This window comes from Epinephelus fuscoguttatus, linkage group LG20, assembly GCF_011397635.1.
Source record: "Epinephelus fuscoguttatus linkage group LG20, E.fuscoguttatus.final_Chr_v1".
Lineage (NCBI taxonomy): Eukaryota > Metazoa > Chordata > Actinopteri > Perciformes > Serranidae > Epinephelus > Epinephelus fuscoguttatus.
This window is the reverse complement of record NC_064771.1, coordinates 24,564,467-24,590,923: the sequence shown is the minus strand read 5'-3', so window position 1 is coordinate 24,590,923 and position 26,457 is coordinate 24,564,467. Positions and strand designations below refer to the sequence as shown.

The 26,457-nt window shown below is 42.3% G+C and overlaps 1 protein-coding gene across 6 annotated transcripts in view; it reads left to right on the top strand.

The window, feature by feature from the left end:
• pald1a (phosphatase domain containing paladin 1a) overlaps positions 1 to 26,457 on the top strand; it is a 99,330-nt gene that overhangs the window by 3,774 nt on the left and 69,099 nt on the right. Inside the window, exons 1-9 of one of the 6 annotated variants that reach the window (XM_049564328.1) lie at positions 1,751 to 1,874; positions 14,316 to 14,513; positions 14,702 to 14,804; positions 17,595 to 17,774; positions 18,232 to 18,396; positions 20,433 to 20,593; positions 21,177 to 21,252; positions 24,237 to 24,385; positions 24,486 to 24,582. In XM_049564328.1, coding sequence (XP_049420285.1) covers positions 14,329 to 14,513; positions 14,702 to 14,804; positions 17,595 to 17,774; positions 18,232 to 18,396; positions 20,433 to 20,593; positions 21,177 to 21,252; positions 24,237 to 24,385; positions 24,486 to 24,582 — 1,116 coding nt within the window. In that variant the 5' untranslated portion in view covers positions 1,751 to 1,874; positions 14,316 to 14,328. Of the gene's footprint in view, positions 1 to 1,750; positions 1,875 to 2,658; positions 2,952 to 6,953; positions 7,109 to 10,473; positions 10,722 to 11,107; positions 11,232 to 14,315; positions 14,514 to 14,701; positions 14,805 to 17,594; positions 17,775 to 18,231; positions 18,397 to 20,432; positions 20,594 to 21,176; positions 21,253 to 24,236; positions 24,386 to 24,485; positions 24,583 to 26,457 lie in introns of those variants that run through there. The other 5 variants (XM_049564325.1, XM_049564327.1, XM_049564323.1 and 2 more) reach the window with 5 other exon arrangements.

The following is a 26,457-nucleotide window of genomic DNA, read 5'->3' as shown; positions in this document are numbered from 1 at the left end:
GACTTATACATATCTCTTAAACATGATGTGGTCGAATATAATTTCTGGCCCACACGATTCAAGTAGCATTTTAATAGACCTAACTATCAATAACTATTTAACACATTCATAGGATTTTTTTTCGGCAGTTGAAAAAACCACAGTGTCACGTTCCAATGAATTCTGGGTTATTAAATCAGTGAAGTCTGCTGAAGTCTGCACCCCAAGCAGACTCTGTGGAAGTCTGCAGAAAGTTCACTTGAGGCCCCTTGTGGACTAGATGAATTGAGGCGTTGGACAGCCCTCAGCACTACTGGACTTGTTGGGAATGCACTGGCAAAGCCCGCGTGTCCCAAGTGTGCAAGTGTGTTGAAGTCCGGACATTTGGGTTCAGCCTTTGTCCTTAGTGAAGCAGCAGTAAGAGGAGGAGGGACATGAATTTTTTTCCCACAGATCTTTTGTCTCAAGTCCTTTTTTCCAGAATGTAGTGACAGTTTCATCAAATATGAGAATTTTTTTTCCATGAAAGTTACCAACTGTACCTTTTAAAGTATTTAAAGGTACTGTATAAACACCTGTTTGGGACTGAAGTAGTTGTCAGAAGGTAAGGAACATCTCTGTCCCAGTTAGAGCTGCAATGATTTTTCAATTTGGTATCAGCTGTAAAAATAATCGCCAACTAATCTGATAATCGATTGTTTATTTTTTTTTTTTTAGTAATTTTTAGAGAAAAAAGGTCAAAATTCTCTGACTCCAGCTTCTTAAATGTGAATATTTTCTGGTTTCTTTACACGTCTATGACAGTTAACTGAAAATCGTCTGGGTTGTGGACAAAACAAGACATTTGAAGACATCATTTTGGGCTTTGATTGACATTTTTCACTATTATTTGACATTTTATAGACCAAACAACTGATTGATTAATTGAGAAAATATTCGACAATGAAAATAATCGTTAGTTGCAGCATTGTCCCAGTGACTAGACATCTGTACATGCCTGAGTGCAGTGGATGGTTTTTACCACAAGGTGTCATATTTGATTGTTGGACTCAAAGTGGATATTTAATATTCCCCAAAATTTGTCTCACTGGGTGATCTCATCCTCATTTTATCTTCCCAGGAGCGTTAGTGCTGGTGGTAAAACTTGACTGTAGTTTTAGCAGAGGAAAAGTGGAGTTCTACTGCAAGAACATGTAGTAGGCTGATGTTGCAAACAAAAAAAGATAATTTAACTATCATGCTGGTTTTGTGTCTAGCAGCTGAACTTTTGCTGAGGTGAAATACTCTCCTTTCCTGTTGTTGTTAAGGGCTTTTTGTAAATTGGCTTTTTGGGGGTGAGACAGACCCCAGACCTGAGAAAGGATTTAGACAAGACAGGTGATATTAGCCGTATGCTTTTTTTTCCATTCGGGACATTTAGCAGAGAGGAAGTGTTACTCAATCTGTCACAGAACATCCTCTTACTACAAATTGTCCTAAATCGGAAGGAAATGAACCTGTCGGTGACTAAATGTGTCAGTTTGGATCTTTTTGTGGAGCTTAAATTCAGTTTCTTTAAGCGAAATCCACTAGACTTGTTCTTGTGTCTTGATGATTTAGAAGTCATGTTTATGATCACTCCCTCACTGGATTGATTCATTCGTGCCCTGAGGTTTGCAGGCCATGGGAGGGTTTTGTTTCACATTTGTTGTGTTGCAAGAACATCAGAGTCTTGGCTTGCGCTGCTGCAGGAAGGAAGGAACAGGTGTGGCAGGCAGCAAAAGATCTGACATCCAAATCTGACAAACCGCTCACCACGTTTGCGAATGCGCTTAATTTTTAGCCATTATCTTGCGACAGATTGTTGATTACACATAGTTGTGCAAGAGGATATTCTCCAGGCAGCCGGTCCAGAGGTAAATCTTGATGTTGTTGGCTCTTTTGTTTGCTTATTTGGAGTTGGAGTTGTTGTCAGGTGTGGCAGAATTGGGGATTTTTGTGCAGGTATATATCTTGCAGAAACCGTCAGTGCATGACGAGATGGTCTGACCTCAGGGTTACGACTTCAAGAGGTAGAGCACACAGCCAGTTGCAGCTGAACCCCAAGCTTAAATCTAAGTGTTTGCCCAGCTGTAAGCCTGTTTGCCTCCAACCTGGCATGTGTTAACCACTAATGAATGGAGTAATTAGAGCATCGTAGTGAATTAGGCTTACGTGATGTCATCTGTGTGCAGTTGTTGCTGATTGTCAGCCTCCCGGCAGGTCTACACTGCATCGTGTCAGCGAGGGTTAACTGCTGCAGCTGACTGTAATAAGTTTAATAAGTGAAGGATTAATTTGTGCGTTTGAGACGGTTGTTAAAAGGTCTGCCATGTGTGGGAGGCACTGTGCTGCCAGGAGGCTCCGGTAGCAATTGGATAGCAAACTGGATGATGAGTAAGCCTCTCTGGGTCCGCCTCCACATCCTCTTTACACATCCACACAGTTGCACACACATCTCCCAGCATGCACGAGCAGCCTCGCACCTCATGCACGGGGGATGCATACGAAAAAGTAGCGAAAACCCAACAAGGGAGCATGCTGTCACTCATCTAACCCTCCTCAGACAGAGCCGTGCCCCCCCCCCCTCCAGCACCCACCACCACCACCACCACCCCCGCCTCCTCTGCCTACTCCTGCAGACTGCTTGTCTGGGATCTGTCCTCACTGAAGGACACGTTCACTGACTCGCTTTATAAGGACGCCTTAATGATGTGCGACCGCTGCCTGTCGTAGTGTGATCAGCGGGAAGAGACAGATTGCCTCAGAGAGAGAGAGAGAGAGAGAGAGAGAGAGAGGGATGCCAGCGAGGATGTCTGACTGAGAGTGGTGCTGCTGCCTGCCGGAGAGCTGTCATTTTGGTTATTTTTAACCCACTATCCTCGGTTTTTTTCACTGTGTTCCTCAGAGACTCGGGCACCTCTTGGATGGTGGACTGATCAGCTGAATGTCAGGTAGAGTTGTGATACTTCTCCGTGTTGTGATACCTGCTGCAGGCTTGTGGTCACTGTCATCAGGAAGCATACGTTGTTGCCTAAAAATCACTTCAGATGCCGGGGTGATTTTTATCTCATGAAATTTAAACTTTGCGACCGTGTCAAACAAAAATTGATCTTAATCTCTCATATGTTATAAAAGCTACTTTCCCTTTTGCCATTCTTTGGTTGAACACATTCTTTTGTAACGGCACTCATGTTTGATGTTCACACAGCTACATGGATTACATTCTTCATGGCATGTGATGCCTAGTCTCTCCTCTGAAGTGTTTATCAGCTCTCATTCCTTTACCAGAGGACCAGTGCGCCTGTTTGACAGGATTCTGGCTTCCCACGCCGACTTAGAAAACGCAGCTGCTAAATCAGGATGTGTTTGCGCACACACACGCAAGTTTACCACTTCAGTCTGAGCGTTGAGCGAAACGAAACACACTAACAAACTGGTGTAAAAAAAAATCTCTCTGTGGAGAGGCTCTCTGAGGCAGTGACTAATAAAAATGCTGTCAGTTGGCCTGGTGGTGCTGACAGAAAATTGTGGTCAGACGCCGAGGTTACGAAAAAATGAAAGCCACATTACTGCAGCCCTGGAAATCATAGGGGGATAAAAATTGCCATCTTGAAATGAAATAAATTACAGGCAGGGTTTTAAAAATAGATTTGCACACCCTTTTTAGCAGCTCAGCGTCGAGCTGTGATGAAGGCAAGAATGTGGAAGGCTAAAGGTTGTTCGTGTGATTTATGTCATATTCACTGCAGTAGCATAGTTTGTTTTTGTGTCACTTGAGGAGTCCCAGTAGATTTGCTGCTTTAAGTGGGAAAAAGTGGCTTACAGTTTCTGTGTGCACTCAGTCTGCGAATCTGGACTCTCTGTCCTGCAGTGTGAAAGCTATTTGGGGTTAGTTTGATCAGATTTGGAAATTGCATCCTTTAACAATGCACATGGCTTCCTCTCTGCTGCAGGCTCTTTCTGAACGCGCTGCTGTGTGAGATTTATTTTGGATGAAAAACAAACAAGCAGCGGAGCTGTAAGTTGACACAAATTCACAATGAGGTGTTTGGAACAGTTGAAGGGAAAACAAAAAAGATTTTCTGCAGAGGAAGCACTGAGCTCATTTCCGCAGCAGCACTGATATTTAGCTCAGGAACTAGCGATGTCCTGTGGAATCACGCCTGTATGTAACCCTTAACCTCATTGGTGAAATATGTGTACAGCTGCAGGGAGGAAGTTTCCGAGAGTACAACTAAGCATTTCCTGTCAAGGTGTGCTCACACTTCCTTGGCCAGGGGTGTGTGTGTGTGACTGGGTTGTATTGAATGGTCTGGTGGTCTAGTATCCTGTGATGAGTGAGAGACTGTGGTACATTGTGTCATTGTTACAAGACGAGGATTGGAGTGCATCAAACCTTAAAAGGATCACTTCACCGGCAAGACAGCTAGCTGCACAAAACAACAGAATTATATGAATACAACACTGTTCAGCATTGCTCAAGAACCTCATCTAATGACTTTCAGTTGAAGGAATATTTCACCCACAAAATGACCATTTGTGTATCAATCATTCGTGTTACCTTGAATTTGTGAAGAAAACTTTTTTCTCGCAAGCCTACAGGGTAAAGGCAGAATCCAAAAAAGGCAAACGTACTCCATGAATCTAACTAAACAAGGACCACATTTAACAACAGCTAAGCTTTATGAAAGTATCAGTTTACAAACTCTCACACAACTCGTGCAGTATAATCTTTGTTTTTCTCGCATGCTGCCACGGTGAACGAAGAATCCAAAAAAAGCGAACATTCATCATGAACTAAAGTGAACGGGGGCCACATTTAACAACAGCTAAACTATATGAAAGTATCAGTTTACAAACTGTACCACAACACATGCAATATAATCTTTGTTTTTCTCACATGCCGCCAAGGTGAGCGAAGAATCCAAAAAAAGCGAACATTCATTATGAACTAAAGTGAACAGGGGCCACATTTGACAACAGCTAAGCTATATGAAAGTATCAGTTTACAAACTGTACCACAACACATGCAATATAATCTTTGTTTTTCTCACATGCCGCCAAGGTGAGCGAAGAATCCAAAAAACGTTCTTCATGAATTAAAGTGAAAAGGGAGCACATTTAACAACAGCTGAAGTATATCAAAAAATCAGTTTACAAACTGTCACACAACTTGTGCAGTATAATCCAAGTCTCATTTATCCAGTCGTACACTCAGTATTTCCCAAACACATGCACTTTCACTAAAACGTTCAAATGCATGCACTTGCGAAGGCATGCTACTTGACTGTGCATGAGGCTTCATGTGATGTGGTTCAAATGGTAATGTTTAGCAAGAAATGCATGTGTTCGGGGAAGTACTGAGCATATGACTGGATAAACAAAACTTGGATTATATAGCAGGAGTTGTGTAAGCATTTGTAAACTGATTTTTTTATGTAGTTTTGCTGTTAAATATGGTCCCTGTTCATTTTCATTCATGAAGAATGTTTGCCTTTTTTGGATTCTTCGTTCACTGCGGAGACATGCGAGAAAAATAAAGTTTTGCAAGAGGTGAGTAATCGATATACAAAAGGTCTTTTTACAGGTGAAGTATTCTCTTAATTTGAATTTGTTAAGATTTGGTTCTTGTGCAATGATGATCAAGTAATGGAAGAATCCAAAAAAGGCAAACATACTTCATGAATTAAACTAAACGAGGACTGCATTTAACAACAGCTAAACTATATCAAAAAACAGTTATAAACTGTCACACAACTTGTGCAATATAATCCAAGTCTCATTTATTCAAAAACAACATTTAAATGCATGCACATGCCTAGGGACACAGCTTGGCTGTGCATGAGGCTTTACTGACGTGGTTTAAGTCATAATGTTTTAGCAAGAAAGGCATGTGGGAAGCACTGAACATACAACTGGTTAAACGAGACTTGGATTATGCTGCACAAGTTGTGTGAGAGTTCAGAAACTGTTTTCTTTTTAATATAGTTTTGCTGTTGATAAATGTGATAAATGTTTGGATTCTTCGTTCACTGTGGAGGCATGCAAGAAAAAGAAAGTTTTGCGAGGGGTGAGTAATTGATAAACAAATGTATTCCTTAAATTGGAATCTATTAGATTTGCTTCTGGTCTAGTGAAGGACAGTGTTTTGCACATTCCTGCATACGTTGTATTCGTGCAGTTCTGTTGTATTTATGTGCAGCCAGCAGTCTTTCAGGCTTTAACGTTGGCAGACTGAGCGAGTGGCCTCCATGGAGACCACAAATGCCCAGGCCCCTTGAATAAGATGAGCGATGTTGCCAAGTAAGTAAGTTGCACTGAATTCAACTTTATTTTGTGGCTCTTTCTGACACCCTTGCGGCTCTCCTGTCCATCTTGATATGGGCAGTTGTGTTTAAAGATCTCCTTAGCGTTACAAAGTGATACCCATCTCTCATGAACCCCTGCATCTCTTGTGAATGAAGAGCGCTCTGCTGCATCCTTCCTCGGGGCCACCAACAGATGCATCCTGCAGCTGCACCCTCTTTCCTGTCTGCACTCAGGCCCTTTTGTCTGAAGACGTTGCAACAGCAAAGTTGGGACACCGGCTGAATTTAAATGGGGCAGCCCTGAATGGAGCAATGCTGGTAGGCTGGCAGGAGGCTCCAGTTTCCATGGTCCTTATTCTTTCTGTGCAGTCAGTGAATTTAAATATTAGTGCTTTTGACTAACTTTGACCAGCTGTTCACAGCCTGGCTGGCAGTGTCATAGGGACACACACAAAGGTGAACTCAAGATCATCTTTTTCTGTGTTGTTCTTCCACATTTTAAGAATGAACACAAGTTTGTGTTGTCGTTTTATTGGCCTCACAAGCAGTGTGACACGACTCCAGTTGACATGTGGGATAAACAGCCTCTCTGATGAGTTGCCTTGATTGGATCTCCAGGAGGATGTTTATGACTGAGGGCTATTTCTACTCAGGCCTCCGCCCCGGCTGCCCGCCCGCTAGACCAGGCTGCCCATGCTGAAATCAGTGGCTGACGAGCTGAGCTGTGGTGTGTTAGCAGGAACTTCCCTATCAAAGTGTGCGTGCACTATGATCTGGCAGCTGACGTGACAGGCGGTAAGGTAAGACAGAGGAGGGTTTAATGTACCAGTTTGAGCGAATGAGTTACTGTGTGTGCTGCAGCATTAAAAATGTCACTTTTCGTTTGGAGGCCTGTTAAACTGCAGCAGGAAGTGTCAGTTAGCCTCATTTAACACTTTTACAAATAAAAACACCACATGAGTTAAAATGTAGGAAGTGCTAGTGTGGATGAGAAAAATGGGTGAAGCTCTTGTCAGAGTGTTTTATAGCTTTCGACTGAGCCACATAGGAACATGCACATTATCATGCATGACTGTGGTGGTGGGTGAAGGAAACCTACTGATTAAGTGTCCTTACAGTGACAGAGATTGAAAAGGGTTCGCTATGTAAATACTCTTTATTGTGAGGAATGCACAGACTCTAACTCTGTGTTCGGTCCAAAAGGGAAATCAAGGAGACACAAGACATCTTATAGGTATCATGTTGCATGTTATACCTAAATATGACACTACGGCTGCAGCTGTTTTATCTTTATTACTGCTAATTCAAGTCAGTTGTATTTGAAGCCCCCCCACTCAAAAATGAAGGGGGTGAAGTCTGTGCATTTTGCTAAAATCTGAGATTCACAGGTGCCTCTGGCAACCAAAATTAGGTATGTCACTTACACAGAGGCTAATCACTTTCTATAAGGACCCTGACTCACCAAGGCGATGGTCGGCTGTCTGTCAATGTTGGACCATTGGTGAGCATCTGTTGCTGACTCTGTTGAAAACTTTATCTTATTAGATAATGCAGATGTTGACAAAGTTTTCCCTTAGTGACATAATTTGCAGTTGAAAACAGGTAATAAATCTCAGTTTTAACATTTAAAATGGCGATTAATATTGTATTGTGGCTTAAGTATCGAGATAATATTGTATCGTATCGTAGAGCCTGAGGTGATTCCCACCTCTAGAAATCACTCTGATTGGCAGTTCAGCAAACAAACGACTTAAGTCAAGAGACAGAAACAAACTTAATTTATATGTTAAGAGATTTTTTTAACCATTGAGCTCTTTAGTAAAAACATTTCCTTACTGTTTGTGTTATTGTTCGCCAGCGCATATCATACATATCATTTATTCTTTTTTTATCAGGGGATATCAGGGGATGGGGTGGTAGTAGCTCAGTCCATAGAGACTTTGGTTGGGAACTGGAGGGTCACTGGTTCAAGTCCCTGTCCAGACCAAATATGGTGTGCACTAGTAGCTGGAGAGGTCCTAGTTTGCCTCCTGGGCATTGCCGAAGTGCCCTTGGAGCAAGACACTGCTGTGTGCTCTTAGGGAGCCCATCTGTTGGCAGCCCCCTCGCTCTGACATCCCTCCATTTAATGCTTTGTAGGTCTTGTTTGTGCATGTGTGTGTATTTCGGGCATGTGTGTATATGACAACAGAGTGGAAAAAAATGAGTCCCCCCCAGTATGTCTTCCTCTTGTGTTGGTAATGTGCTAGCTGGCTAATTAGCGTCTTGAGCCTGTCCTGTCGATCTTCTGATTTCCCTTTTTAAATGACGAATACTCACTACTGCTGCCTGCTGGTATGGAGCGTTACCTCTCTCATGCAGACAGAAGACCTATGTGCTGGTTGGCTATTGGCTGTAGTCTTTGTGGTGTGTTCAAGTGTTACTTTTTGGCTGAGACACAGGGGATGTGAGGTGACGTCGTGCTTTGTTGCCACCAGTTTTTTGATGTTAGTTTGGTGTGTCTGGGCCTTAATACGGGGAACTCATATCGACAGGGGAACAGTCTTCGACACAACGTTGGCGAAGAAACATGAAACCTCCAGTGCAGAGCAGACAGAGTAGAGTTAGCATTAGCATAGTGAACGTTTGATCAAAAAAATCAAACAAAAGACACGCACATCTCACTGTGGAAGGGCAGGTGCTGAGTCGATAGTCGTAGATGAAAAAAGGATGAATGACTCGCAACACTGCAGGACTCTTTGCAGAAAAGAATTATTTATTGCACCGTGACGTACGTTTTTCATAGTGAAAGTTTGGACAGCAATCATGGTAGAGGGTGCAGTTTTTGTATGTAAACTGGACCCTGGAGCTTCTTTCCACTGTCTACCATTGTATCAAGTTTGATTCTATGCGTCACAACCACTAGCGCTTTGTCAGTCACTGCCAGTTAGCATACAAGCTATCAAAACAACATAAAAAGATGCTAACCACACTTACTATTCTGATATGTCTTGATGCTGAATTTGGTGCACAACTGACTCCTCATCTGAGACTTGGTCTGACTGAGGCTCAAACATGTGTGGCTGAATCTCTGTGACGTTTCGTCTAACGCTGGACATCTTGATGTGAACTACTCTTTCACTGGTCAACTTAGCAAAAGCAGCAGCAGTGGTGGGTGGGGCGGAGTCCAGATCCAGAATTTCTCAATGTGGGGGAAAGAGTAGATGTGCTTCCAGCCCCTGTTTAGTTTATTTTTTTGACTTTTTATGTGGGAAAAGCATGTTAAACAAAATATTTATCATAGCAGAGTATTTTTACGTACTTTTAAACGTGTCTCCAGGGGGGACTTTAAATAGCTCCAAAATTACACATCACAAACTCGCTTCAAAGGGCTTTACAATCTGTACAGCATACAACACCCTCTATAATTAGACTCTTGGTTCAGATGAGGAAAAACTCATCAGAAGTGCAATTTTAATGGTAAAAAAAGGAAGCGGCATCAAGCAACAGAGGAGAAATGGCACCTTATTGGAGGGTTAATGCCAGCAAACTCCTAATATTGGCATTTAAGTAGTCAATGTGTGTGAATTCACGTTTTCTTCTGCTGATTTTCTGCAAGTTAAATGAAAATATAACAACATTTTTAAAGAAATTTACAATTACAGAACATAGAAAAACAGAATGATGGTAATCTTTTGTGTAATTTGTTAGATTCCAAGGGTTTTTTGGGGGATTTTTCCTTGTCTGAAGCAACGGTCGAAAAGGACAGAGGGTTATGTTTGCTGTACAGATTTTAAAGCTCCCTGAGGCATATTTATGATCTGTGTAATTGGGCCAAATAAATAAAGACATACATGACTAGTGGACGATGACCATCAATGAGCTCAGGCTGACGTCTTCAAAACCCCAGATATTAGAGTAAGACTTTTATTAAACACAGAAACAGTACATCCTCTCAATGTTTGGCGTTTTTGCTTCACAAATAATAGATTTCATGTTGATGGAATCATTCCAGCATGTTCCCTTGTACTGCTTACAGTACAAGAGTCAACTGTGTCGTCTTTGTGCGCAGCCTGTCCCTGTGAAAAGGAGTTGAACTTTGGCCATCTGGCTGCCAGATGTACCACTACTTCCTTTGGTCCCCTCCGTAGAGACTTGAGCCTCTTGCGTGAATCTGCTTCCTAACATCACACAGGAGGTGGGACGAGGACGAGGAGGACGCTGCCTGAAAGCTCCTGAAGTTTCTGCCCAATGCCAAGCGACCTGGCACTTTGAGCTCCCAGGAGGGGTGTTTCCCACCGTCTGGGGGTTGGCGACAGGGATTCAAAGGAGAAACATTTCTATTTTGGATGTTCCTTTTTTCACACACACCATGGCGGAACACAAGCAGCAAAGAAAAGGATCTGGAAGTGCAGATCGCCTCACATCTCACACGTAAGATGTCGAATTTTAGAATATTGTTGCAGCGTGGAGTTGTTTTTTTTTTTTTTGTTGTTTTTCTTGTGGTCGTCACAAAATGATGGCAACAGAGATGCTTTTGGTATGTGGTGAGGACTCAAATAGATTTGGGCAGCTGGAGCACAGTATTCTTGAAAACTCTGCTTCCTTTTAAGGAACTCGGGCAGAGAATCGGCCTCTTTTTTACTCCTCGGGCTTTACACTCTGCAGCGTGCGTCTTAAAATCGTACAAGTCAAGCTGTAAAACGTTTAAGACTTCAAAAGTAACAAGCAAATCGATAATGTTGCTGTCTCCCACGTTGTGCTTGTGAGGAGAGAGTCTCTCTGCCGTATCAAAAAGGTCTGTGAGTACAAGGTTGACCTGCCCACTCAGCTCCAGACGCAACAAAGAGGAGAGTAGCGGTGACTCACCCGGCACTTCTCTTCCCACTGAGCCTCTGTGCACAATGAGAGTCCGCTCTGTTCAAAGCTGGAGATCACACAGAGGTGCTTTGACCCTGCTATAGCTGTGTCACAGCAAGTAGATTTTGATGTTGGAATGATTCTGTGCTTTTGATTTCTACTTTGCAGCTCTGTTTGTATGTGTGAGTTTGTGTTTGGGTGGCATGCTGTATTTTCTCTGTGTGTATTCCTGAAGGGGTTTATGTGTATTTTCTCTGTGTATTCCTTTGTTTGTGTGCTCTGGTGCTGCAGGTTCCTGACCAGCGACGTGTTTATAAGTGATGTTGAGGAGCAGTGTTACTCTTGACTGCTAGCTTGTCGGAAGGCTCGTTTGTTTATCTGCAGAGCTCCCTGCAAAGCTCGCTGTTTATTCAGGGGGGGGAGGAGGTTTGCTTGAAACCTGTGGCTGGCTTGCGTGGGTGTCTGCGCGCTCAGTATCAAGCCGTGTGATTAAAATACAAATACTGTCACACTCGACTCCAAATCCCATGCCACCGCGATTGACTCGTAGAGATATGAAATGAATGATGATTGTAGTTTGAGTGCTGACTAAACCTGAAATGGGGATTTAATGAGCCACTGGTTAAATCTCTGAGTGTTCTATCTCTATCAGAAGACTAAAAAAACCTCTCCTGTCAAGATTTTTTTCATGATGAACATTATGACATGATGTATCACATGGCCTGAACTGGTTCTTTGTCAGACACAGACGCATCAAACAGGTTCAGTCTGCTCTGGGTTTTATTCATGTCATAAATCAGAAATAAAAGCAGGAGCAGTTTGACAGTATCTCAAGTGAATAATAACTCATTTTTAAAGTTTTAACATTCAGCTGCTGGATGAAATACATGTGCATCATGGAAGGAGTCTCTGTCTGTGTGTCTGTCCTTCAGTTTTCTCGACAGACGCTCATCTGATCGACTTCACAGTTGGTGTGCGTATTGCTAAGGACGTACAGTGTTGAGTGTGAGCTCTTCAGACACACAGGACACATTTTTTAGTAATGGGTTATGAACACGCTTTGTAATTTATAGTTAGAGGACCTCTTTTTACTGTTACACCGCTGGATGGCATGCTGGGTACAGCTAGTCTCGCGTGACCAGCCTCCGTTACTTCGGAATGGGAGTCTGGGGACATTGGTCTTTTGTTTGGTAATAAAATGGCGGGGATATCCAGACCACATGACGGCGTTGCCGTAGGTGCGGTACATGTGTTACATGGGCGTTGCAGCTCTGCAATATATCTGAATCAAATGAAATCATATCCATTTTAATCTCTTCTCGCGATGCACTGAACACTTCTTTTTCTGTTGTACTACGGACAACAATTCGGGGAACAGCAATTCCGGTGTAGGCGGGTGTAAGGCAAAATCAATCAGCCGTTGGTCGAGGAAGTACACGGATTTGGATCCAATCACATCACTGCCGCTGGGAGCCAGCGCTAGTTCTATTACAACTTTCCAAAGGGAATGTCCACAGATGACAGAGTTAGCCAGCGTGCTGACGTCATCGGCGTCTGTGTAAGAGACTAGGGTACAGCTTGCTCTCCATTGCTACCTACAGTAGGTTCAAGAACAGATGAAGGAAAAGGAGACCAGAGGGAGCGGAGATGTTACGCTGTAGCAAACTCAAACATATCAAGCATCAGCAAGTATTTTTCATAATGAATGCTTTTGCTCCTGGAAATAGCTTGGTCCCTTGGTTATAGTTGATTATGCCTGTACTCTAGCACTGCTAGGATATGGGCGCAGCTTCGTCATGGCAGGTGTACAGAGTACTTCTAGGATGATGATTTATTGTAGGCCGACCTAGAAATTAGTGTTGCCCTGGTTCCCTCGTCAAAAAGCCTTTGGGATTTTTCCACTGGATTCTGGATTATTGCAGAATATAAGCTCTGTGGCAGCAGAGGTTTATGATACTTACATTTTGTTTGGTAAGATAATCTTCACAAATTAACACTGCTTTTATCATTTTTGAAGCCTAAATGCAATCACCAATAGTAAAAGGTTAACATTCGGCTATAAACCAACTGCATTACAGTCGCATGACTTCATTGTTGCTACCATTTAGCCACTTGTTGCCTTTTTAAGACACCTTAAAGCTTCACAAAGTGGGGTATTTACTGATGTATTTTATGTTCTTAAACAAAGTGTCAAAGTCTCTTAAGCTTGTGTTGACCACAGACCTTATTTCAGGCATCTAACCAAAGACCCATTCAAAGAACCCATTAACTTTGAGACAAAGGAAACGTGAGTGCAAAATTGCTAACTCATTTCCAGGTTATAGGACTGATTCCTGCACAGCTTTATTGCTAAGACCCAAAGGAAGTGCAGTGTTGAGTGTGAAGTTGTTTGGATGAGTAGTACAAGAGGCCAAACAATCAGACCATTTTGCACAGGCACGGTTTGAAGGGGCACTGCACTAGTAAAAGCAGAACGACCCAAAAAACCCTGCAACATAAAGTCCACATTTAGAATAATAGCCTGATATTTGGGGAAATAGGCTCATTTACTTCCTTGTTGAGACTTAGAGGAAAAGATTCATATCTGTACGCTAAATATGAAGCTACAGCCCTCGGTCAGTTAGCTTAGCTTAGCTTAGCTTAGCACAGAGACTGGAAACAACCTGCCTAGCACTGTCCAAAGGTGACCTCACCTCAGAAGTTTACTGATTAACATTTTATATGTCTGTTGTTTAATTGGTACAAAAACTGAAGTGTTAAAACAATGTTCTCAGTTTTTATGCTAAGCTAACTGTCTGTTGGCTGCAGCTTCATATATAGTGTTACCTACAGATATGAAAGTGATTTAACATATTACCTAGAAAGTTGTAGAGTGACTGACAGGTGGATATTGCCATTGCTAACAAAAGATGTTAGAAATAAAAAATAAAAATGTGTTCATAAGTTGTTATAACATCGCTGACAAGTACATTTTAGTCACTTCATTGTGGAAGTGCGAGACAGTTTCAAATCAGTTTTTCACACTTTAAATATGCCCGTCTGTGTCGTCACTCCCCAAATACATTGTCTGTGTTGTCACTATTTATGGCCTCTTATGTGTGTGTGTGTGTGTGTGTGTGTGAGTGTGTTTGCTTCCTGTTTCTGAGTCCGCTGCGATGTCATTCACAGCTGCTTGTGGAGCATGGGTACAACTGCCAGTGCCGCGCCACAGCCTGTTTCCGTAGCGTCGCCACTTGAGAGTGTCCATGGCAACGGGATGGCCGACAGCAGGCAGTCTCTCAGCATGAGCCCCTTTCAGACAGTCAACATCCACAACAACAAGGCCAAGTCCATTATCACCAACAAAGTCGCACCTGTCGTCATCACGTAAGTCCCTCCCCGAATCCGCGTTCTCTCAGTTGGGTGTTAATCCTCTTTGATCACCGGGGTGTCATCCCCCCAACCCCCCCCAACCCCCCCAGTGAAGTGTTTGCCCCCGTTATCATCTCATTTGTCAATCCAGGCCTAGCAAATAGCAGCTGATAATTGAATCGACCTGCTGCTGTGTTTTACAGGTATAACTGCAGACAGGAATTTCAGATTCACGATGACATCCTCAAGACCAACTACAAAGTGGGTCGGATATCAGACGCCATGCCTGAGCACTACCTGGTGCAGGTAAGGACAAACCTCGCCACACTGACGCTCTTTATGTCTGCTCTTTTCACAGTCATGTGTCCAAATTGCAGCGTGGCATAGGAACATTGTCATGCGCCGTTTTATGATGTGGGGGAGCCATTGAAACAGGAATGTTGTCACCCTGCTATCGGGGCTTTGATCTGCTCTGTCACCTCCGCTGTGTCTGTTCAGGCATGCAGTGTTTTGTCCGTGTTAACCCGCAACCTCTGTTTACATGTGTATATATAGGCCAGTAGTTTCACCACAGTAGGATCCTGTCCACATGAAACACATATTTTCTCTCTGATTTGTCTGAAAGGCAAGTGATTCCTGCTAATAGAAGTACTTCAAAGCCCTTACCAAATCTTTTGAAGTAGTTGGTTTTGTTAGAAATATACTCCGTTGGTAGTGACTGCTCTGTGACATCCAGTAACCCTGCCCTGACTCATTGGAATAGAACACTGAAATAACAGTGGAACAGTGGAAATGATATTTATCGTTAAGTAAATTTCAGCTAAAAAAAAATCAGCAGATTTTTTCCTGCATGCACGATACAATTACTGGTACTTGAAAGTGAAACCTCTGTTGCACTGCTACAGGTTTCAGAATCTGAATGTGGTGTAACGTCGGCGTGATCTGGGGCAAAGAACAACTCCCAAGTAGTCACACCTTAAAATGATGGGTAGTACACTTATATATAAGCAAGGGGCTTATTATTCCCCTGCCATGATGCCAAACACTTTCGGTTTGGTACGTTTGGAACCAAATGTAACCCCTCAGACATGGTACCTAGACCCTAGGTCTGCTTAGCGTTCTCACTGCCAACAGTACTCTTAAATGAGGGCAGGGTTGTTGTCCCTCACTGTATTCCCTCCTTTATCAGTCTGCACTTTGTTTATCGTCCACAGAAAGAGGCTGCACGCTGACATTTTCAGAACAAGATAAAACAGGCTGCAGTGAGAGTCTCTCTCCATGGGATATTTAGAAATATCAGATTTGTGCATTTAGTCCTTCTTAGGCAAGCTCAGGGGTTTAGTGTTGCTGGGGCCCACAGGAACAACACTCCACAATGCTTTTTTTTTTTCAGGGAGCTAGGATAAGAATATATGTTATTCACATAGACTGGTCAAAATTAATACATATAAACACTTGAAGATCCACTCATTACTGAAAGTGATGGTCAAAGTTGTCAGAGTGAGTTCAAAATAACACAAGAATTTTGTGCTCTAGAAAAGGATCTGCACTCAGTGAATAACCTCCTAAGCCCTATGATAAGCTAATACGGCAAGGCTTAACTATACAGACCAGTGAGCAGTGATAACTAACATGTCTTTGGGGTCATCGGGTGGGAACCTCCTTTCACCAGTGTTTCGTCTAGTTGGTCCCATGACACCTCCAGGAGGCTAGACAGTGATCTCTGGTGTCCCAGAGACACTCTCCTAATGCCAGGTCTCATTGCTCCCTGCACCGACTCAATAACCTCCTTTACCTTACTTACACAAGGCTTTCTCAGCCCAAACAGCACTGCCACCTTCAACCAAACCCAGGCACATGCAAGCTCCAGGTAGAAGCAGTGCTGATACTACCTTTCCTAGCACATTCACCATACTCTATGACTCTTGACTCTATGAAATTTAAGGTGTGCTGATTGATTCATATCGTCAACTCATACATTACAAGTTAACGTTCCACCTTAGAAGTTGCCGGTAGTTGGCACAGTGAATTAAGTTATTGTTTTCTCAGACTCCAGCTGCTGTAAGAGGCAGCAAAACATCCTTTCATTTTATAGTTATAGTTTACTAATAAAACTCTCCACAGTATGAACAGTGGTTACATGAGCCTTAAAACCAGCCACAGCTCAGCCCTGAGCAGAGTGACCGTCCTCCATTGACCAATCAACAGACTGCAGTGTTCACAGCTCCACCTTTTAGTACCAGATCTGTGTGCTAGGTACCCCAACAGAGGGGGGACCAAAAATGGGGACGGTACAGAACGGTTTTATTGGTACCATCCACAACTTTTTACTGTGGAAACGTAAAGATTTGCGAAATACGAGCCACTTCCCAAGGTTCTCCTCTCTCTGTTTTTCTGTGTGACTATGATGTGGTTAAGGTCTGATTAAGTTTAAGTACAAAAGGCACTTGGTTAGGGTTTGTGAAAGACAATGGGTTGGGTTAAAATGATCATTTGAAACATGGAACATGAACTCTCACAGGAATTTTTTGCAAATCTGGGATTACTGTCTTGACACAGCCGCATGGTACCAGCATGGAATGGTATCAGCTATAAAAACCCATCCATAGTTGTCTGTGATCATGTTAATGTAGTCAAAACCACTTCAAAGAAGAAAATGTTGATTAGATTGCTTGTTAAATGTAAAAAATTATGTTACTATTTGACACTGACAGTGGAAACTGGATAAAATGTCAATATTTTTGGAGATTTAAATGTACTAATCTTGGAGAGATGGAGGCAACAGAGCCGTGATAAAACCTGTTGAGACAACAGAGTAACCAGACTGTGACAGAAAAAGGAAGCGGAAGAGATTTTTTACCATTGCTTTGGTGTTTCAGTGTGGGTGACGAAGAAACAGCTAAAAAGCTTTAAGATGCCAGTCAGGATTCAAGTCGTTGTCATGCATAAACACAGTTCTCAGATTTACCCAGCCACTTAAGTGTTGACATACTTGCTCTGCAGAGTTTACAAATGCTAACATGTGTGCTCGAGTGGAAGCTGATGAAGTGTTGTGTTTGGGTCACACTCTGAAATGTAATTTGCATTGCTTTCCAGGGGGAGTACTTCATGGTCCAGGATGTGTACAGCAAGGCAGATGTCCTCAACACCACGGGCAGCTATGGAGCACCCAACTTCCGCCAAGTCAAGGGATCCTACCCGCTGTATGGGATGGGTCAGCCAAGCCTGAACGGCTTCAAACACGTTCTCCAGAGGCTCCAGGCGCAAGGACACGAGGTCACTGCTATTATCTTTTATAAAGAACAGGCAGAACACACACGAGCTCACATGAATGGTTCAGTTTTTATGCCCTTCATTTTCCTGTGTTGGTGCCTGTGTAGCTCTGCCTGGCCTCTTTTCTAGCCGTGTTGTCAGTAAATATTTGAGGAGTCAAGTGCTCACTGGAGGCTGTGGCTGAATTGTAGAACTGAGCAAACAGAAAGTTGCGGTCACGTGTGCCAGTGGAAAATGGATCTCTGTGCTTACAGCAGCTAGAAAACTGACCGTAATTGAAATGAAATTGACAAAATTATACGTCAGGCTTCTCTAAAGTCCTTACTCATGTGCTGCATGTCATGCGACAACAGATTGTTTCCAGTTGCTTTTGGAAGTGGTGGAGTTGGTGGAAGGCAGCAACCACTTACTTTAAAAAAGCTATTATTTGATCCCTATCTTGCTTTGCCTTTGCAAACAGGAGGTTATATTCTTCTGTGTAAGAGAGGAGCCAGTGGTTTTCCTGCACAAGGACGACAACTTTGTGCCATACACCCCCAGGAGGAAGGAAAACCTACATGAGAACCTTCATGGCTTGGAAAAGGAGGAGCTGGTGGAAAGCCTGGAGCTCACTATCAGGAAGGAGGTGATGAACTCACACTCAGCATCTGCACAAGTTTTTTGGCACAATATAATTTATGACAGTTTTAAAGGGAAACTCCGTTGTTTTTTCCGCCTGGACCCTATTTTTTTTTTTTGTCTAAGTGACTTGTGGGAATAACAATTTTTCAAATTGGTCTCATATTGAGAGAGAGCACTGCAGCAAATCAGGCTACAGTGTAACCACTCGTCAATTGGCGTGCATCAAATATGCTTGTTTTTGCCACTGACAGGCTCTGAATCTTACTACAAGTGTATGAAATGTTACAGAAAAGACCCTACAGAGAAATAAAAGTGTAGTGGTCCAGTCTGTTTTGGGTCCAAGGCCCAATCATGACACACCCCTTGCCCCTACCACTTATCCTTTACCCTTCTGCGTTGCACGTTCACATCTAGGGGTAGGGTGTCACAATTCTTGTTGGGACAGAAGGATAGGGCTAATTGTCTGGGCTACATGGCCATCCAGACAGAGGTTTCTCAGAGGCACACTTCAAACCGAGTGTTTCGAGAAGTTGGCTACAGCAAGATGGCTGCACAGGCAACAAAAGTAACCCATAAATGTATTTTCTTTGTTGCTAAAGATTAAAAAAATTATCATAGTTTAATGTTATTTCAACGTACTGTGGTCCTTTTCCTTATAGCAAGCATAACAAAAGAAATCGCTAGTACGCTGTTGTCTCATTAGCTAACTAGCTAGTTAGCTGACGTCACATTGTTATTGTCGTCCCATATTTTGACATATTTCAAAGTCATATTTCCTCCTTTGATGTCATACAATGCCTGAAATTTAACTTTCCAAAAGTAAAGATGCTTTACTTTTTATCACTCCTGTAATATCAGTTCAGACTGGTAGGGCAGAAGCATGGGTTGCTAACGTTATTCCCAGGTCTCATTGTCTGTGTGAGCAGCATGTGTGCATTGCTGAACCTCGCACTGCGAGTGAGCAGTGTTGCTCAGGTGTAGCCCAGCTGCTGGTCAGCTGCGGAAAATCTAGAAAATGCCTACTTGACATCATACGAACTTTTAATTCAGTTTCAATGTCTATATCTGTTGGACATGAAAAAATATAAAGATTCCCTCTTAACTTAACACTTCCTGTCTCCGTTTCAAAATACACGCTCTCAAAATCCCTTAATTTGTTAACACTTGTGTTGTGAAATATTTGCAAGACCGAGTTGCTGACGATGCAGTGGCTTGCATTGCTCCATAAATTGTTGAAATACAGTCGTTACAGCACCAGGCAGCACTGCAGCAGCAACGCTGTCTATGTGTGAACACCACATGCGTGCGAGCTAAATTCAGCGAAATAGCCGTTAATGCACTGCTCACACAGGCAGTGTGGCCCGGCTGTCGGCCCACAGAGCACCGCTAGTGGTCTTGCAGTGTTGTTTTTTCTATGAGGAATTGTTTGATCGATTGATAGCGTGAAACTTAAGTTGTGAACAAATTCTGAGCATCCTGACAGCTGCAAAAGGATGCCTACAATCTGTGCAAGAGAAATCACCACAGTAGAAGATGGCATAATTGCAATACCTGGCAACAGTCATCACATCTTTTTACATAAATGGCAGCAGTGGTAACTGCTGATGATGTATGAGTATCTTGAAAGGCTGTCTCATTTCATAGAGGCAGATTTCTACACACTGTTCTGAGGGGCAAAGGTGGCACCTGTAAATGAGGGTTAGGGGTAAAAATAAGAAATGGGATTTGGCCCAAGTGAAGTCTCTTTGGAGTTCAGAACAAGATGTCTTCTTTAGTGAGATTTGGGACACAAAACAAACTGCAGCAAGAAAAAAGGTATGAAAAAGAAGTTTAATTTCTTAGTAGGGTCCTTTCCGTACATTACATTGTACCCTGTTTTGCTGCTGCTGGCTGCAGCAAGCTCTCTCAGTAATGGACCAGTTTCCAAAATGGTCCTTCTCACAAGTCACTTTAACGCAAAAACATGGGAATACAGGGTCCAGGTTGAAAAATACCGAAGCTACCCTTTAAAACACCCTCTCTTTTTTTTCCCCTCTACAGCTCCACGACTTTGCCAAGCTCAACGAAAACGTCTTCTACGTCTACAACGACATCGAGTACTTTAAAGACGAGCCGCAGAAGATCTCCATCACGTGTGAGGAGGACATCCATGTGACTGAGGAGGTCTATAAGAGGCCCATGTTCACCATGCCGGCCTACAGGTTGTTTACATTATTGGTTTATTAGCTCTTAGCTCCTCAGCCCGCACGCATCAGTTTAGATCAGCCTGCCGTGGAATATGCAGGGCAGGTTATAAATAGTGGCGCTTGTTTGTGCAAAGCCTGGTTGCCCTGCTTTTCCAAAAGAAAAGGAGGAGGGGGGATAAAAACGTAAAGATTGCAGCATCCTGTTTGCAATCAGATCAGCTGCTTTTATTTTGATGGCATGAGCTGCGCAACACTTCCAGGGCAAGAGAAAATATTATTCCCAGAGGAGAGCGTCTGTGACTCTCCTGTAGTTGTGTTGTCCAAAGAAAGCAGCAGGATGTTTTATTATAGATCGTTCAAAAATGCAGGTGGTGGATTTTTAAGGGAACATTAATGGTCCCATGATTCTCCCATCATCCCTCGTGGATTGTCTCTATCTGAGACCCGTGAGATTGGTAAACACGACGTGAGGGAGCTCAGCTGTGAGTCCTACTTCAGGTCAGATGTGCATGTGCAGCGTGTTATGACCTACATAAGGGCAATATTGACACAACACAGGCGCAGGTTCATCTCTCGGTAACAATCTGTTGTGTTGCAGGTACTACAGATTACCACTGCCGATGGAGGGAGCGCCATTGGAGGAAGACTTTGACGCATTTGTTAACATACTCAGGGTAAGGTGGTGTAAATCAGTCATGATACACCAATTAGATGGACCTTTTTTGGTTGTGTTTCTCTTGATGGGATGTTGTTTTGATGTGCCATTAAAGTTATTAATGGCTGGAATATTGGAGAGCATCTGGACTTTCTCACTGAGGTAGCGAAAAGGTCACAGTTGCTTTTTTTAATCCACACACAGCCCTCTGAATCCCTCCTGTCTGTGCGATCAATCACTAAGTGTGATGGTTATGTTAAAAAATGGCGGAAAACCTGCAGTTTGCACTCTTCACGTCTGCTCTTTGGTCATCCACTCTGTCTGGTTTCCGTCCTGCCCCTCACTCACACAGGATGTTCTTTTCGTTTTGTTTTGCCCATTTTTGGACTGACTCGCAGCAGCCGCTCCAGTTCCCTGTGGTTGGAAAGTGGCTCCTTTTTTTTTTTCTACCAGGGTTTGGATCGAAGCTTCACTGAGTCCTGCCATACTCTGTGTCAGTCTTTCTTTTTGTGGTTCTCTCTTTTCTTTGTAGACTTTTTGTTTTTGAAAGATTTCAGGCATGGCAGTCCTTCATATTTGCCAGTGCAGTTATAACTTTTAGGATGTTCCCTCACTTCCCATTTCCGTGGCTCAGTGTTAATTCATTAGTGCATTTATCACTTCCAGACTGGACTGCTGCAACAGTCTCTTCTACGGTTTGTCAGCCAAAACACTCACGACAGTATATCCAGAACTCAGCGGCTCGTCTTCTCACACACTCCCGCACCCGTGACCACATTACCCCCGTCCTTCATAGCCTTCACTTGCTCCCCATCCCCCATCTTATCCACTTCAGACTCCTCATCATCACTTACAAAGCTCTCCACAACCTGACTCCCCATCTACCTGTCTGAGCTCCTCCACCAGCTGCTGATGCCAACCACCTGTCGCCCCCCGCCAGGACTAACCACTGCACCTTGGAGGGGGGACAGGACCTTTTCCATAGCTTCTCCTCTGTTTAACCTGTCTGTTAATTAGTCTACAGTGTGACATCGGTCTATATGTTGCATGTGCCACGCTAAATCAGTCTGTGGGATGAATGAAATCACCGCAGCACATGTGCCGTCCAGCGGGCCGCTGCTAGTTTGTGTGTGAGGTGGATCATAGCACATCGCCGTTCTTCTTGGTAGTTGTAGTCTAATGTGTGACATGGAGACAACGCCTGGATGCAGGTGACAGATCTGTTTGAAAAAAGCAGTGACAACACAGACGTTTTAAGTACAAGACGTATATAATGTGGACAAAGTGTCTCTGTCTCCTTCCCTCCCTCGGCCTCTCTGTTGATGCTCTGCGCATAAATAAGATTAATAGCCTAAATAAATCCCGCAAATAATTGTTCCAAACTACAATGGATTTAGACCTAGTTGATACTTTTATACTCATGTTATAGTTTTGTGCCCTGTGTGCAAAAACATTAACGTACAGCCCTGCTATTTATTTTATATTTTTTCATTTACATGTTGTGCAGCTGTATATTTTCAAGCGGGAATAAAATCCCTGTCTTTGCATTTTATTTTGATCACACTCTTTATATAAAAGTGCTCGTGACATCTCAAATGTGGCTTTGACTTGCAACTGAAAACATGTAGCTCTTTACATAGTGAATACCGAGATATATATAGTGTATCGACAGTCAGCCTGTGAATACTGAGATGTGAATTTTCATCCATGTCGCCCAGGAGATACTGAGTTGGTGACACTAATTTTGGGTGTTCACCTTTAAACACTGCTGATTGTATAGATCTTAGTGTGAATTGTTGATTTGGTGAATTGCAGGTGGAGAGACATTCAGACCTTAAGATTATAACTGCTAAATTTGGCTCAACATTTTTCACTGGCTGTGTGCAGGTTACATGTAACCAGGTTGTCCTAAAACTTTAATTTTCCTACTAAATTCAGGCCAGTTTCAACCACCTTAAAGGGAAATTTCAGTTTATTTCAACCTGTCTCCTATCGTCCTAAATTTGTTTCAAGTGACTAGTGACATAAAAATAATAGTTAGCATGCTAGCTGTTAGCCTAGATACAGCCGGGGCGCATAGTAGCGTCAGACCTGTTAAAACGTAAGTGAACGGGCATACTTCAAGTGCAAAGTTAGTCCACTAAACAAGCTTTTTTTCCACAAAGACCGCCTCATATCGTTAGGATAAATGTCAGAGAACATATAGAAAAACGTGTTGTCTTACCTTACCGGTGTGGTGCCATGTTTGTTTATCATCTAGCTCTGCTTTCCAAAGCGCGGCCGAAATATCACGAGAACAAGCAGCGATCTCGTACCGTGCCTGAACAAGCAGCAACAGCTGTAAAGATACCATGATGAAGAGCTTTGTGAAATTGAAGAACGGAGGAGGAGAGAGAGAGGCGCAACAGGTAGAGGACGAATGGCTGCTAGAAGGCTGCGTAGCTCTGGAGATTGGTGAAGTACCTGTGAGGAATGCCTATGTTGCAAAGAATGGGACCGGTTGCAGCCTTATTTTCAAGGTCTGGATGTGACCGAGGACCAGACACCTCCACCTGGAGTAACGTTAGTATCTAGCTGGGCTTTATCTAGAGCTCGCGAGATATATTTCGGCCGCGCTTTGGAGAGCTAGATGGTGAACAAACATGGCAGCACACTGGTAAGGTAAGACAACACGTTTACATGTCGTTTTCTATATGTTCTCTGACATTTATCCTAACGATATGAGGCGATCTTTGTGGAAAAAATCTTGTTTAGTGGACTAACTTTGCACTTGAAGTATGCCTGTTCACTTACGTTTAAACAGGTCTGACGCTACTATGCGCCCCGGCTGTATCTAAGCTAACGGCTAACATGCTAACTATTATTTTTATGTCACTAGTCACTTGAAACAAATTTAGGACGATAGGAGACGGGTTGAAATAAACTGAAATTTCCCTTTAATGATGAAACAGCTCATCTCTGTAAGTTGCTTCACAGTCTTCTGTATGTGCTCTATTTATGCAGGAGAGCCCCAGCTTGTCTTTGGGTCACGATGCGTCCCGGCCTCTACCTGCTCTGCTCTTCAGCTGTCAGGTGGGCGTCGGCCGCACCAACCTCGCCATGATCCTGGGCACGCTGGTCATGAACCGCCTGAGGGGGGATTCACAGCCACAGTAAAAACACAGCATCAAATGCATCTGGAAAACTATAAAACTTCATCTCTTTTTTTGATGAGGTGAGATAGGACCTGACCTTGTTTGCCTTGTTTGTCAGAGTTGAGGAGTCACCAGCTTCAGAGCCCAAACCACTGTTCCAGGTCATCCAGTCTCTGATCGACAAGCTACCTAATGGACAGCAGATAATGGAGGAGGTAAATCAGATAATCAACACCATCACAGCATCCTGTTTAAGAAGGAAAATACAGAAAGAGCATCTGCAGGTCCTTTAAGTCCCCCTCCACTCAAATATGTGTATTTTCAGTAACTTGGGAGACATCACGTGTCCAACACTTTAACCTCTGAAACCAAAAATATTTGTATTTTTATAGATTCTAGATTTTTCAAAGACTGAGAAGGAGCAGATGTAATTTTGTGCAGGAAAAATTTCATCAGACACAAATTACTGTTTAAAACACAGTATATTTATATGTCCTCAAAGTATTTCTGGAGACAGATCTTACCCTAAATTATTTAAAGGGTAATTCAAAGGGTATTTTTTAACATAGACCCTATTTTTCCATGTATTTTTTTTGTTAAAGTGACTAATGGGAACACCAGTTTTGTGCCGCCGCTGGCAGCTATGACACAGCGCGCAATGCAAACACTCGGGGCATGTGCATACCGTCAATTTATGCTCATTTAAATAGCTTGTTTTTGTCACTGACAGGCTCAAATTATTATTCTAAGTGTCTGACAACATTATGAAAATGATCCCTATAGAAACAGACCTTTTGTTGAAGAGTAAGATCCTTTTCTTTAACCAGAAACAGGCCCAAAATGACCACTGCCAAACCCACCAGAGTCAATTTAAATAAACAGTCATTTTATCATCGTAAAACACACTTCATTCAAATTCAGCAGAAACAAAATCAAACCCACAAAGGCTGTTTTGGTTTGTCTCTCCACTGTTTCAACAATCACCAACTCTGGTTTGGTTGAAATAAAACCTTAATTCTTTTGAAACAGAGGAGGGATACAAAGCTGCTGCAGGCCCTTTTGGCGGCAAGTGAAAAATCAATCATGAGAAAATGGCTAAACCCAGTACCGTGTACTTTATTTGGTACAGAATTTTTTTTTTCACTCTGAGGACCCAAAAGAACAAAATCTATCAAATCTGGAATAAATGGATCAAATGTATAACCCCATTATGAGCAGAGTGTTGTGTAATTTCTGCTGATTCTGTATCACACGGGCAATTATTACAGTAAGGACTAAGTATATTTTCTTTGGGGGTTTTTTTGGCTTGTATTTGTTTTATGAATCATGAATAAAAATAATGTAAAATGAAGTAAAAGAAATAAACTGTTAATTCTTGCAGTTAGATGTAAAAATCTGCTGGCTCTATACATGATAAAATTACTGTTTATTTAACACATTGAAACCTGGAGCGACATCACATTTCTTGTGCTGCTTTCAGACACCTTTCACAGTTATTTAAACTTTTGAACCCTGAGCACATTGGTGCAGGTTCTTTCAAAAAACATGGCAATGAGCAACTTGGTAAGAAGTGTCAAATTGCAAAAAAAGAATAAGATATATTTAGAAATGATTTTATAAAAAAATAGGGGGGAAAACTAGATTTATAATAATTATTATTATTTTTACATTTAAAATTGTGTTTGTGTGTGTTTTTTAAAATGTATTATTATTATAATTATTATTATTATTTTATTATGTATTAATTAATACTATTAATTATTATCTTTTTATTTTTACAAATTTTATTGTTGTTAAATATAAATATATATATATATATATATATATTAACATATTTATTGCTATTTTTTTGGGTCATTTTTTCTTTCGTCACTCATAGCCTTGCTCCCATGTTTTCAAAAGACTTCAAGCCAATTTGCTCAGGTTTCAGGGGGTTAAATGGAGTCTGGTGAGTTTGGTAATGGCCATTTTGGGGCTATTTCTAGTTAAACAAAAAGGATCTTATTCACAAACAAAATGGTCTGTCCATAATTTTGTCAGACACTTAAAAATATTTATTCCCAGTAGACACTTAGACACAGAAATATTTT